This window comes from Anguilla anguilla, chromosome 7 (genome assembly GCF_013347855.1).
Source record: "Anguilla anguilla isolate fAngAng1 chromosome 7, fAngAng1.pri, whole genome shotgun sequence".
Taxonomy (NCBI): Eukaryota; Metazoa; Chordata; class Actinopteri; order Anguilliformes; family Anguillidae; genus Anguilla; species Anguilla anguilla.
The window spans coordinates 52311541-52326517 of record NC_049207.1 but is presented as its reverse complement, the minus strand read 5'-3'; the positions used below and the strand labels follow the sequence as shown (position 1 = coordinate 52326517).

Sequence of the window (14977 nt, the reverse complement as noted above, 5' to 3'; positions counted from 1 at the left end):
CTCTCCGTACATGACATAGCCTACATCTAAATACGTCCCCTTAGGTTTGAGTCCTGTAATACAGCCCTTCGGAATAAATGTAAAACAGGTAAATGAGATGGTCTTGTCTTTAAAAACAAATTGCGGAAGACCCAAATTATTAAGGAGCACGTTTCCAAGAAGAAGCTTGTGAAAATTCTTCATACCTATCTGCTTGTCAACAATTCCTGAGCTAACCCAAACATATTTAATAGCTATGACGCACGAGGAGCTGCTGTAATGACTTCAGAATCACGCAATAACCCTCCAGATATCAAAATACAGGACAATGCTCATATTTAACACGGACTACACTGTTCTGTTGTCATATATTATGCATATAAAATAAATTGTTTTCTTGTTTGTCGTGGCTGAAGGGTTGAATATTTGGGTAGGATTATCCGGCCGAGCTCATTTTATCGGTAAGCCTCGCGCAGAATACTGCACTGCGGGTCGAAGGCGTAACGAAAGCGTGCTGTGTGCGCGCCGCGCGGCCAGAGATCTGCCGGAGATGTAGGCTACATTTTTACTGCTTCCTGGCAAGTCACCGTACGCCATTTTTACTGTCGAGATCCGGGACAGAATGTTCTCCGGGCCTCCGCAACATGACTGCCTTTCCATTCTGCTGGAAGCAACCAGAGCCGTGCGTGGAGATCACAGCGTCACTCTCGATTCGAGAGCAAGAGCTTTCGCCAGAACGAAACTTCATCCCGCTATCCCATGTCTGAGATTCTACTAAAAAAAAATTTAAAAATTAAAAAAAAAAAAACAATAAATCAATAAAAAACAAGATCTTTTTTTTTTTTTTTTTTTTTTGAAGAACAGTGGTTCTGAAGAAAGTCACAAATGCGTGTTGGCTTTCATTGTTACTCAGCACTTAACTGATCAATTAATGCACTTGGTGACACAGTCAGCTCACCTCACCTGGTTTCTTTGTTATGAATTTGCAGCTGCTTTGAACAAGAGCCAGGAGGCCCTGTGGCTCTCCAGGACCAGGGTTGAGGGCCAGTAGTTCAGAGACAGGACTGTTGTTTTTCATAGGTCAGTGACCACACCATACTTCTCTACTTCTGTCAGGCCCTCTCAGTTTATCCTCCCTTTAGATCCAGAGGAAGCGGGCCAAAGTTAAACAATTTTCTAACTTTGCTCACAGATTTTTTTCATAACTAGGCCAGGCCAAAGTTAGCTGAGTCAATATAGGTCAGCGTGACCAATGCTGTATTCACATAAGCATGAACTATGTGAGCAAGCCTGATTCTACATCTACACTGTAAAAAAAAAAGACCTAAAGATTTTGGCAGTATTTGTTTGCATAACGCAAGCAACAGTGGAGAATAGTTTATAAATACTTCTCTTGAAGCGTGCTCATAACATAAGGAAAATTCAGTCTGTGATTTTTATATAGGGCCTATATAATGATGTATTGGTTCATTACATGATATTAACAAAGGAGTACATCAGAAAGAAAAAGTCTTGAAAAGGGTAACTGTACACTCCTGTCAAATAATAGAAAACAAGTGGACAACTATTAAGCGTCACTGTTGCAAGATAATGTTGCTACCAGTTATAATGCCCAAAATATAGCAGTGTTTGCAATGATGTGTAGTTGTGAAGGTAAGACAAGCACAGATCATAGTTGAGTTGTCAGGTTTCTTCTCACATTAATGCATAACACAGAAAGCAGCACCAAACGCAGTGGTATGTATCAGAAAGCTTGTTTTGTCCCCATCATTTATCATTTCAAAATAGTTCCAATCATCGCGCATTATATTTTCAACATTTCTGAAGTCATTATTCCATAGCAATCATGTCTTTTTCCCTTGATTAATAACGCAAGTGTACAGGGTGTGCGCTATCAAAACACACTCGTGCAATGCAGTGGAGCTCAAGGATATCAGTTGGTACTTGAAGACGGGGCACACACCCTGAATGTCTCAGTCCGGATGATTCATTTCTTTAATATAACACAAATTCCAGGTCCCCAAAATTCCCAACTATTACCCCGCTGGCATTATCATATGACAGCTCGGACAGACACCCTGCCAAAGTCACATGATATCGCAAGGTTTTATGGATCAAAACACTCCACTGCAGACACGGCCACTGGCCACTGGTGCTTGTGTTGGGGGAATTACCAGACCTTTATTTTTTTTATTCCGATGAAGGCACTGGTCTAAAATCATGGTAATGTGATCTCTGTTCAATTTAATGATAAGTTCCTGTCCGTAATTTTCAGTCATGCGTTTAAAGTCACTTATTTCTCTCTTGACATTGTGACCTTTTATTTTTGGAGCGATCAATTAATAAGGACATTTTGAAATGAATTATCATTTATAGTTATGTTATATTGTATGAATTGTACTTCCCTTAAAAAAACGCAGTATGTGACTGGTCTTCAGAGACACCCAGTAAACTGCTTAAGAATTAACATACGATTATTTTTGTGTGATATTTTAAAGCTTACGTGGGTGTGAATGTTTAAAAGAAAATGAATGGCATCCTTGTGAATTTCCCAGGCCTATATTTGGCTTGTGAAAAAAAAAAAAAAGAAAGTCTGGCCTGCCTATATTTCTGTCCTATTATTCTCAAGGTTTAGAAGCAGGCATGAAATGGGGTTAATATTTATCTCTGTTTATTAGTGAAGGAGATCAAAAGGGAACCCTATCTAGGCTGCAGTCGGTTATTTCCAGCTTGGAAGTGAAGACAAAAGACGCTGTGTCTTGTCCTATCCTCTGAGGCCCCGTTGTCAGAGTCTACAGAGTCACAACGTCTTTAAAGACCACTGGAGGCAGCTCATCAAGATTATGTCTGCTCGCCCTGTTCATAACAGGAACAATGAAAATGGTTTTGTTTTCGTTTGGGCCCTGTAAAAGATATTACAATGATAAATTAATACGCCCCTCTAAACAGTCAGCAGAATGAAATGGAGGAAGTGCCCGGCAAATGCATGCATTTAAAATCAAAGGAAGGTATGTATGTATCCATGTCTGTCAGTTAGTATGATCGTATATTATTGTGTAACTTAATACAGACCTGTACGACAGTACATATCTTGTTGTGGTGTCTTTTTGTAGGGCATATTCGCTAGTGGCGCGGTCAAGGAAAAGGGTGTTGCATTTAATCCCTGGGTCCTCAGCTGGCGTGCAACATTTTTTCCTGTTGCACATCACATTTTTTTTTTCAGTTTTAATGCTGTTGGGGTTAAAACTAAAACTGAACTGACTGCAGGGGTGGAGCTTGGGTCTTTAGCATGGGGAGCGAGGGCGGGGCAGGGCGCTCTGTAGGGGCCTTTGAGACCAAATTATTTTAAAATTCACGACTGGAAAATAGTTGATATCCTATTACAAACATAAATCAGGTATTGTCACATATTGCGACAAATATCTAAGTCTTATAAAACATTCAGCGAACGTTTGCTAGAACGCATATTCTGAAATATAGTTAAACAGTAGACAGGACCATGGACAACAATACACAGGCCTATTAAAATGTAGCGAAGACACGGCGATCTAAAGTTACAAAACGGACACAGCGTTAGAAACACAGAGACGCAAAACGCAGGCCGTCACATGCACGCGCATACACAAACGCACACGTTTGGCGTAAATAAATAATATGAATGTTTCACTTACCAAGTTGTTGACTCTGTTCGGCTGATATACTCCAGTCCATGCTGTGGTTTACATGTGTTAACACCGCATGTGTTAATTGCATCATCATTAGCAGAACACAGTAATAATCCAAAGGTAAAATAGAACAGTAAGCTCAACGGTTCATTGCTAGCTCCACAGGCTACTTGCTAGCATGAGCTGCAAAGTTTGTACTTCCTCTGCCTTCACGATTGTCATGCAAAGAACACGAGACAAATACTTTTTAAAGTGGAACTCAGGGGGCAATTAAACTTTATCATTATCTCACTCCGTACGCTTTCCCGCACCGGAATCGTACGTTTAGTGCATTTACTTATCTAACGTTAAGTGTCTAAACATAACTTTACCTTCACAAGTAGGCCCCAGCTGTAGGCGACATGCTACGTCAGATCAATTCCAGGCGGATACACGTCATCAATCAAATATGACAGGGTTTTTGTTTTCATAATAATGAATGGTGATTCATTCTAATTCTCGCTAATGAAAAGGCTCAGCTAGAGAATCTGTTTTCATTTCAGCTGTGCTGCAGGGCTTCATAAAAATAAACAACAACGGCTCAGGGATTTTCCGGCGTTAAATGAAATCATATTATACATAATGTGTTTTTTTAATGTAAAAACATGTATATAATCCGTTTTTTGTTTTGTCTTCATCATCATCTTTGAGAGAGAGGGAGAGAGAGACTGTTGTTAATTAACAAATAATCTTAAACAATGGACATTCCGGTCGTGGACTCATCAAAATATTCCCACAACAGCAACAAGCAACATTTTTGTCTTCAAACAGGCACATTGTGTATATATTCTTCAACTTTTTTGGAAGCTCCAGCTGCTGCAGAATCGCCCCCCCCCCCCCCCCCCCCCCAAAAAAAAGTATTTTAGGTAACTAATATATTTGACCCATTCAACAACCGGAAAATACATAAAGGGCAGGATGTGACCTGGCTGGGAATCTTCTCCTTTGCTTTTTCATGGGATTCTCTGTAGCCTGCTCCCCCGTCAGCGCTGTGCTGGCCTGGCCATGTATGGGAAAATCTTTCGGCTTTTCTCCGTGGCTCAGCCGCAGAGTGTAAACACGTCTCCCCCCTCACATGGCGCTTTCTCGCTCAGACCTGTAATTTCTAAATGGTGGCTTGAAGCAAGTCCGTTTTATGACCGGAGCCCATTGGGTCTCATTAGCTCTTAGCTTTCCACGGTGATTCAGTTCAGCAGAGAACTGACCCCAGACATAGCAGGAAGACAGTGATCTTGTTGCAGAAGTGGCATAAATGGGTACATATTACTCAAAACTATTACGAGTTACTCTCAGTAATCAGCTAAACAAAACTTTGGAGCTAGTGTAGTCGAAGAATTTGCACTCGATAACGTGATAATGTTCCTGAAGATTAATATTGGTGCCAGAGGTTATTCGTGTTTCTGTGATTTTAGATTATTTTCCCTCGAATGTGTGCTAAATCTCGGGCTTGCCAGTTGAAATACAGCACTGGAATATAGCTCACGCATGAACATACTGCATTTGTATAGGCCATTTAAAAATATATTTACTTCATATTCTAGTAGGCTATCTGAATTCATAAAAATGTATTTTATTGTATAATATATTGCCGATTGATATAAATGCTATTAAGTTGAGGAATACTCTCCTGTCTGCAAAGGAATGTAAGCAAGCGTGAGTATATTTATGATCATAATCATAGTATTGTATCACAACTAACCTGCGGGGGGGGGGGGGGGGGGGGGCTTACGGTTTGTAGGGGGTTGTCCTCTATCAGGTATGCCGTTGGTGTAGCCGAAGGAGGCGGGGCTTTGCTACAGCTTCCCATTCTCGAACACTGAAACAGGGTTCATTTGCGCTCCTTGGGCAGCTCGTACGGGGAGCAGACTTTAAATGTGTCTGTGGTTGACGGAAAAGAAAAACTGAGAAATATTAATCATGGATTTATTGAATGACGCGAAGAGCAGAGGACTTGCGTCTTCGGTCTGATTTTTCTTCTTTGCTGTTTCCTTCTGAAATGCCGGTCAAAATTCTAGTACGGGGATGAGATGAGTGGCTCTCCTTAACATCTGGTATAAAACTCTCTGGGCTTAAGTAGTGTCACTGGATTTGTTTACACGGGGAAAAAGCTTAAAACAAAAGAATGATCTTAACTCGTGAGTATATTTTATGCACATAATAAAACTCCACTTACTGTGTCCCAAGCTATTTCGTCTAACTTTTAAATTTCAAACAATGTATTTCCATGATGCATGACTAAATTTCCTTGATATGTAATATTTTGAGAATTTCATAAAATGTTTGGTACTTGTTTTATAACTAACGGGCAATTAGTTCTAATGTAAATGTTTATTATTTCGCTGTATTAACTCGACCGTTCTTTTGTCTGCTGCAACACTGTAGTTTCTCGGCGAGACATCGTTTCAGTCTACGTCTGTATGTCGCTTCGTATGTAGGTACCTTGGGGGTTTAAAAAATAGGCTAAATGGCCCATTTCCCGTTATATCAGATTTAAACATAGGTTTTTGATTAATTGAGGGAAAATATAAAACACTTCTGACTTTCTGAAGATGAAATGTTAACGCTGCATGATGTAAAATGTGATGTTGCACCTTTAACACTTGACAGTAACACTGATGTTCTTGAAATCGCTCCTGATAAGACCGTCTGCTACGTGATTGTAATGCAAATGTACTGCAATTAAGTATCAAGAACTACATGAGCCCCAGTTTTATATTCCAAATTTTGATTGATTGGTTGTTTTGCATAATTTTTTCTGCATAAAGTTTGTCTTACAGATGATGCACTTTTTCAAATGTTGTGCGTTTTTTAAAGGCTGCCTGTTAGTTTGGCGGACATTGGTGATGCTGGGTGTTGACTGGGCTATCTTTCATTGTGAGAAATGCCTTTGATCTACTCGGAGAAGGAACACCTCCTGTAGACTGTGTATACCATAGGGGGATCTGGCAGGCTTGCAAAGAGGGACAGCCAACAACCCCCATACACCCTCCCTCCCCTCCCCAAAGAATGATGAAGCTATCTTTCTTTTGCTTATATAGCAACGGGCGCGTGTCTTTTCTCGGTTTCCTAATGAAACAGTTACGTATTTTCAGGTTTTTTGTAACTTTTTTTTTAGGGAGGAGAAATTAAGTTTTTCAAAGTGTCCATATCGTGCATTTCTCCCTCCTCGACCAGCTGTCGGTTCTCGGTTAGAGAAGAGCAGACCTGACAGCACCGTGGCCAAGGGGGTGTAAATCCATCACCCATGTAGAAAAGAGCAATTAGGACATGCATTTGGATGTTCCATCTGGACAGCAGCCTGTGTATGGTCCATGGCATGGATAATTGCCATTAGGTATTCCCATTATTCCAACAAGTGTGTCCCCTCCGTGTGTTCTGCCAGGAACGGCAGATCGGGACAGAAGGCTCTAGCCTATATAGAGTGACGCGGGGCTTTGGCGCGAGCAGTTATTTAACAGTTTGGAGTGACAGTGGTCGAACGTCGCAGAGTGGAACCGTTCTTGTGATCTGCGCATAAGGCTTCACAGAGATGTGGGGGGAAAAGCATGGATTTCATCCATGAAAGTTGCATGACTGTTGTGCATTTAAGGCATTCCTGTGTTACACACTGAGAGAACAAGGCTTGAAGCTGTTATACATTAAGTACATAAATAGAGTTTTTGGGAATGAACCACATGTATAAGATCTTGCCTTGCAATGGCTAGAAAGAGCCATTTATGGTGATTTGAAACAACATTCAACTCTCTAGCTGAACAGGAAAAATTCACCCCTTACTCACTCCGTCCTCTGAATATCAAAGCGCCCTAAAATGCCTCTATAATTTGCGTACATGCAGAGCCGCAATCCGTTAAAATTCAAAGTTATGCTAACTCAAAGAATGCTAACTGCATTCCTTTGGAGCGCACGCAAGCCACACATCAAGCGATATTCTTGTCCTGTTTCAAGTCAAATATTGGCCACCAATTGTGAGAGGGGGGGGGGGGGGGGACACTTCCTAAGGTTTCAAGAGCATTAGCCTACATCATGTCATAAGTCTGAGTGGGAGTTGGGAGAGTAAAGTCATTGCTCCTGAACACCGTGGCCACGCGAGTGGCTTTCTGTGTGCTTACCTTTCCGTGTGGCTCCACAGTGAGTACTGGTATGGGCAGAGAGCTGACTGGATCCAAACATGAAGTCTCACAAATTATCAATGCACTGCACAAGAGGAGGGGGGGGGGGGGCTCAGGAGAAAAATTTTGATTGTTTTTTTTTTCAGTGGCAGTGTGTAGACACTGACACACGCACAAACACACAAACCTGTGTTGTTCATCAGGTGTACAAGTTTAAATCCTTCATCCTTAAAATTTTCTTTTAAATCTGGCCCGATAGGATCGATAAGGGGACTGGCAGTCTGTTGGAGGGCAGGTAGGCTGTTCTTCTCTTCTCTGCTCTGTGTGAGCTTTGCTTCTCTTCAGACCCAAGGCTGACACGATTGCCAGAGTCTGTGTTTTTGTTGGACATAGTGGGTCTGTTATCTGGCCTTGAACAAAATGGGGAGTGTGTGTGTGTGTGGGGGGGGGGGGGGTCATTCTCAATACAGGATGGTTCAGTACAGTAAACAAGTTCACACGCTTCCTACTAATAAGGAAAAGGGAAATGAGGTAATTCGCCGGCACTGGGAGGCTGTAGACAATACAGAACCGGTCCTATCCGAGAGGTTCATGCCGTACGCGGACGGCGTGATAGTGTGTGTACTCTCTGTACGTTCTAATGGAAACGTGTTACCGTTTGTTTGTGCGGATCCAAGGTTCAGTTCACTAGAGTATGGCGGATATTGTGTGAGCTGAATGAATTTGATAAGGATAGAAAACTTCTTTTTTTTTAACTTTGCATTTATTTCATTGGGTAATACATATTTTTGAGCTGAATCAGGCAATTGCGTTCTAGAAAAAAACATAATCTACCTCTGTGATGTTATTGCTATTCTTATTTTTGTCTGTTTTCATTTCCTTATGTTCTATATGATCTTGGGAGACCGTTTGCATTGTTGACGTGTCTGGATAAATACTGTCGGATGTGTGATGTCACTATAATTGTGGGAGGGTTAACTAACATAAATCCATGTTAAGCCCGTTCAGTATTGCAATAGCAAGGTAATGTATTGGAGACATGGGACCAGTTTATTAGACACAGATTAAGTCTAGTCCTAGACTAAGTTCAATTTTGAATGGACATTCTACAAACAAAACTCAATTTAATCCCAGACTAAACTCAGTTTAATCTCAATCTATGTCCACAAAACCAGCCCATAGAGTCTTATTTCTATTTTACTTATGGATCTGGAATGGCTTCAACATATGACACTACCTGCATGTTGGTCTTTTGTAAAAAAAAAATATGTTGGAAAAAGTCCAGTAAGCCGGCTTCTCCAAAACTGAAGAGTTCTGTGTCTGCTTTTTTTTCTTTCTTTTTTTTAACCACTGAATAGAACAGCCTTGTTTATTGTTTGCTGTGCATGTAGTCCTTTGTTTGTGGTATCACAGGGCTACATGGTGACTACTGGGGGCTCTAATGACGTGGACTGTGTTTGTTTGAGAGTAGGGGGAGGAGGAGGAGGGGCGGAGAGGGTAAGCTCGGGTCAGCAGATATTTCTCTGTTTAATTTATTGTGTTTCCTGCCCCTCTTACCTGTCTCAAATTAGCGGCTTCTTCCTGTATGTTCTACCGATTTAAGTCAGCGGTTGGATGAGCCGTGTTAAATTACCCACAATCCTGTGCTGTGTGCTCAGGAGAGGAGAACGGTGGAATGGAGGCGATGATTGTTCCCCCTCTGTGGAATGTGTCAAATTTGCATGCAAACTGGTGTGTCTGGGGTTGCTAATGGTCTGTTAAAGCACATGGTTAATCTGCATATTGGGAATTTGCAGCTACAGTACATTTTTGGTGCGTTTTTATGGCTCTGTGCACAATTTTCTTTTTATGATTTTATCTTTTTACAGCAGAGGAAACCTGGTCTAATTTTTATCATGTGACATGACTTGTTTTCAAGTTTATTTTTTTTATGTATCAAGGGTCTGTACTCAGGTCCAGGAGGGCCACAGAGTCTGCTGCGTTTTTCACTTTTAAATGGACAAACAGGTCAGATTTAAGAATTTAGGTGAGGACAGTTAACTGTTTGACAAACTGCTTTAAGTGATCCCTTAAGCACTGAGTAACAGTAAACACCAGCAGACCTGCAGCTGGTCAGGATCAGGGTTGCAGACCACTGATATGTATTATTATCATAGCAACTATACGTGAAATATTTTATTAGAAAAAGACCTATCGTGCAAAAACGTCATTGTGCAATCTGCTCTGATAGGTTGAGTTTAAGGGGTTGGTATCACTAAATGAAGTCTTTATGAGATTACCCTTCTGTGGCTTCTCTCTAAATGATCTCACGTGTGCTTTCCAAGCCAAAGGCATGCTAATGCTAGCACCCAGGTGCGCCTGCAGTGCGACATTAGCCGTGTAGCAGGGTAGCGTTAGCGCTTAGCGGCGTCGGGGGCTCGTTGTTGGTAATGATTCACTGCGCCTCTGCTTCTCCGCATTGCTGCGGGGTCTGGAATCTCGCTCCGAGCCTGGAACGAGGAAAGTCACGTACTCCTCCGAGCAGCAGTTCTCTTGGCTTGCCCTTCCTGCCCTGTCAGGGCTGACCCCCACCCCACCTCCCCCCTGCCCCCCCCCCCTCCCCCCGACCCTGTTTGTTTTTCTAGCCTCCTTGTTAACCCCAAAAGAGGAAAACCACTTTTTTTTTTTTTTTTTTTACAGTCCTGTTGATTTGCAATCTCCATGGTGAAATACAGCACACCGTGGTAACTGCCAATGAAATTAGGCGGAACCCCTTCCTCCGGTTCCAAAAAAAAAAAAAGTGGTTTTCCAGTTTTCCAGAAACCACTTCAGAGGAGAGAGTCGTATAGAAGCAGGACCTTATGGATGTTTTTTTCCCCCACTTTTCGCGCACACACAGTCCTCAGAGTGGGGGCTCGTGTTGAGCGTGGGGGGGGGGGCGGTGCGTAATGGCGGCTTTGGCGCCGTGGTAACGAGCGATCCCCGGCGCGGTCCGTGTGATGTTGGGGGCTGAAGAGAGATCGCCGTGCGGGGCCCCGTCGGCGTCGATTCTCACAGGTCCCGTGTGAACTTTCTCACCCACACAACACCCCGGAGGGCATTGGGGGGGGGGGGGGGGGCGTACGCTGTCCAGGGACCACAGTCTGAAGGGGCCCCGACACGACGTAGGGGAGGGGCTCCCAGGGGCTCCGGGGACACCATTTGCTCCACAGGCCCTCTCTGCGACACCATTTAGCAAGCTCTGTCTAAATGCCCTCAAATGGTTAATAAGCGGTCGTCGTCGTCCCCACCCCCCACCCCCCCCACCCCAATCCCTGCAGCACAATGGTCCCCGACACCGTTTGTCGGCAGTTAGCAGGGCTGTCAGAAATGCAGCCCAGCCGTCGCAGCGTAAAAGGGGGGGGGGGGGGGGCAGCCTGTTTGTGCTAATCAGAAAACAAGGGGAATGCTAATGACCGCAAGCTATCACTAACCGTCTCTCTCTCTCTCTCTCTCTCTCTCTCTCCGGTCCGCTGCGTTAGTTTGGGAGGTAGGATGCTCATTTCAGGTAACCAGTCGCAGGGAATCAGTGCTTACGCCTGCAGATTTTCTGCTCTTTGGCAGAAGTGGCGTGAGGAGGGCACTAAAAATGGATCCCCCTCGCTGGTCCGTTTCCCCAAACGCAGCAAGGGCGCGCTGGGGTGGCTCTGGGCACCATCTGGCGCTGATCCCCGTTATTATCTGTGCGGATACCGCATGGAACTGGGCCCTCGCTGGCCGTTTCTCTTCCTGTGAATGATGGGAACACTGGTGGATTATGGGCTTTAGCTGGCTAATGCCTTCAAAGCTGAGAGCAGATTCAGATTTCTGACATTCTAAGCCCTCGGAGAAAAAAAAAACACCTTACACCAAAGACCCTGATCACAGACAGAGTTATCAGTTATCTAACACCGCCTGCTTTTTTTTTTTTTTTTTTTTTTGAGAGAGAGAGAGAGATCGTTTTTAACGGTCTTAATCATCTAGGATTAAGATTATGTGCCGGTTTTCTTCTTTTCTGTGGAACATCTTTGCTTGGGGAAACAATTCTGTCGTTCCGTGCAGTTTGGTTGGAATTTTATACGTGCCTTGTCGACGGTAAAGCGGTTCATGCCCGTTTTGATGGCATGAACCGCTTTTTTTTGGGGGGGGGGGGGGGGGGCTGCAGATAAAAGCTGACTGGAAAGCAGTGGGCTACCTCTGCGGCTCTTGATTAGCTGCACGGGTTCAGTTAGGCGCCAATAATTAGCTTGCCATAGCACAGACCAGCCTTACAGTGAAACTTCCTGTTCTGTTAATATCTAACAGAGCTGTTTCATTTTCTCCTTTTCTCCCCCCGCAGAGATCGAGGCCAAGGAGGCGTGTGATTGGCTGAGGGCTGCTGGCTTCCCACAGTATGCGCAGCTCTACGAAGGTAAATGGCCCAACCAGCTGCCCATACCTGCATTCTCCATTGGAGAAGGGGTTACCATAGCAATTAAAGACTGACATCTCCAGAACCTTCTTTCTGCATCACCACATTTACGCTATGCTTTTAGTGAACCTTTTATTTGCATCAGCGTTACGGTACAGTTGCTAGATCAAGTACCAGATGCTTGTAGATGCTGCCGCTTGATCTTAGTTAAACACGCAGTCATATTTTAAAAGGTGTTGGTGAAATGACACTTTCAAAAAATCGGATGGACAGAGTCGTTTCCGTTCCAGGAGACCTGGAAATTTGGACTTTTATTTGGATGGGATGTTATGAAGAAGAGTTTGCACCCGCACCACTACGTCCTTCACTCGGGTTGGGTCGAATGTTCCGGATGCCCTTGATTGACTCAAAGGCGTTCTGCGTGGAGACAAAGGGCTCCCTGCGTTTGCTTAGTTACAGGGGGGCATTCCTGAAGGCCCCGCCGCGGGCGAAGCTCCCCGCCGCCAGGAGTTTCCAGCGGGGCAGCTGTGTTTGCCCGCTCGGCTGGGATGCACTTCCTCTTTTGTTTCATCGGGAGGAAGGTGGGGGGTTGTTTTGGTGGGGGGGGGGGGGGGGGGGTTGGGGGGTGGATCTTGTGGGATCTGGTGACAGATCCTCCTGGCTTGGAGGACCCACGCATTCTTTCCACAAGCTCAGCACCCCCTAATCTGGGTCAGGCGCCCTCTCTTCGTTCCCCCAAGGCCCTGGTGGAGGAGCGGATTCTGCCCCTTTGAAGAGGCAGCAGCTCTGGGTTTTATCAACCGTGTGATTCCCGCTATCTCCACCCCCCACCACCACCACCACCACCCCACCTGACCCCTATGTTCTCCTCTCCTCTCCTTCTCCCCTCAGATTCACTGTTCCCCATCGAAATCTCCTCCGTGACCAGGGACCATGACTTCCTCGACCGGGATGCCATCGAGGCCCTGTGCAGGTAAGACCTCACACCCTCAATGATGCCCGCATCCCCCCCCCACCCCCCCCATACCCCGCACCCCTCCCCACCCCCCCCCACACCCCGCACCCCCTCAAAAAAACAAAAACAAAAAAAAGAAACCCCTGTGCTACAAACTCTTCCAGGCTCTTAATGGCATTCTTTCACCTGCGTAACCAAAAACATATTTGTCGGACGATTTGCAGGAGAGATTACCTCAGATATCGCACACTTAAAAAAAAAAGACGATAAGACGATAAGCCACTTCTCCGCCCTGTCTTTGAGGCCGACTCTAGGTAGGGGAAGATGATTACTGCTTCACAGATGCTTCGGTTTCCCTCCTTTCAAAACACGTATCGAATGGAGGCATCAGTCCGTTATCTAGGAATGTCCTTCTCCTGTCACGCTACTCTCTCGTCGTCGTTCCTCCCAGTGGGAGTTTGAAATGGGCCCGGCCATGCGTGTTACTACACAGGCAGTCAGTTAACAGGGGAAAAGGCGCAACAAAAAAAAAAAACACCAGAGGAGCGCTTGCGTTACTAGCAAATGCGTTATGTGATGTGATGGGGTGGTGCCATTCAAAAAGGCCGTTTGGAGGGGACGGCGGGTTACGTGATTGTCTTTCGCGTACGTGTGGCTTGTGAGGGAAAGCGTTTGAGTGCAGGAGGCAGTGGAGCCGGGCCGGTGGAGCGGGGGGGGGGGCGGGGGGGTCGGGTCCACAGCTGATTGAAGGCAGACGAGCCCAGCCCAGCTGGTGGCTCTCATCTGGAAGGCATTACTCAACGCTAAGCGAAGCCTCCAGTTCAGCTCGGTTGATCTCTTGAAAAGTAGTCTGGAAGGACACCTACCAGGTGTGGCGGGGGGGATAAGCTTTCTCTTCTGTTTTTTAGCCGTTTTCCCACATTTTTTTCCTCCCCTTTCCTAAGCTTGTCCTTTACCACCTCATTAAGAAGCTTTCTTTTCCCTCTTTGTAAAAGGTTTTTTTTTTTTTTGCAGATGTGTTATGTTTGTTAACGAGTCAAACAATAGGTCTGAAGAGAGGCTTGGACCGAAAGCTGGAATGTCTTTTTAAAATTCCCTTTGTGTGTGTGTGTGTGTGTGTGTGTGTGTGTGCGTGCGTGCGTGTGTGTGTGTGTGTGTGCGTGTGTGTGTTATTCACAGGCGGCTCAACACCCTGAATAAATGTGCTGTGATGAGGCTGGAAATTACTCCACAGAGAAAACAAGTGAGTTTACTATCTTTAATTTAAGTTTTACTATCTTTAATTTAAGTATATTATCTTGCATTTCCTTTTCATCGTTTGGCGCTTAAAAGGAGAGTTCCCTTTTCCACACGGATTCACTTTTAATGGTCAGGAGTCTGTTGTATGTCATAGTTTTTTTTTTTTTTTTTTACTTGAGGTAAGATAAGTTTATATGAAAAGGAACGTGTATATGCATGGAACACGCTTGTTCTCTAGTATAATTATTAGAATTGTATTTTTATAACTTTGTGTGTGTGTGTGTGTGTGTGAAGGAGAGAGGGTGGGTGGGTGTTTTAAACTCATACTGAGTTTGAGAAATAAAAAAGATATTTGCTGGAATTAGCCTCAGGATAAATGGCAACCATACAACTGCTGTCAGCGCAGTTTTCATCGTGGCATGTCTTGCTTCTGGACATTTTTTCCATGAGTGAATTTCTCTCTCGGTGCAAAAAAAGCTGTGTCAGTCTGTCATCTGCATACAGACGACCCCCTTAGTGAATGGGCCTGAATGATCAACAGTGTCACTGTTGACCTCTGGGATCGAGGAGGGTCAGAAGACAC

General features: G+C 44.4%; 1 protein-coding gene and 1 long non-coding RNA gene across 6 annotated transcripts in view; one reads left to right on the top strand and one right to left on the bottom strand.

Moving 5' to 3' along the window:
* LOC118232148 overlaps positions 1 to 4241 on the bottom strand; it is a 74676-nt gene extending 70435 nt beyond the window's left edge. For 2 of the 3 annotated variants that reach the window (XR_004766223.1, XR_004766222.1), the window contains exons 1-2: positions 4016 to 4241; positions 3651 to 3691 (exon numbers count right to left, since the gene is read on the bottom strand). This is a non-coding gene — a long non-coding RNA (uncharacterized LOC118232148). Of the gene's footprint in view, positions 1 to 3650; positions 3731 to 4015 lie in introns of those variants that run through there. The other variant, XR_004766221.1, reaches the window with a different exon arrangement.
* The window catches only part of LOC118232147 (rho GTPase-activating protein 7-like), an 80211-nt gene that overhangs the window by 51244 nt on the left and 13990 nt on the right, over positions 1 to 14977 (top strand). For 2 of the 3 annotated variants that reach the window (XM_035426799.1, XM_035426800.1), the window contains 3 exons: positions 12129 to 12200; positions 13092 to 13173; positions 14335 to 14398. In XM_035426799.1, coding sequence (XP_035282690.1) covers positions 12129 to 12200; positions 13092 to 13173; positions 14335 to 14398 — 218 coding nt within the window. Of the gene's footprint in view, positions 1 to 5510; positions 5819 to 12128; positions 12201 to 13091; positions 13174 to 14334; positions 14399 to 14977 lie in introns of those variants that run through there. The other variant, XM_035426801.1, reaches the window with a different exon arrangement.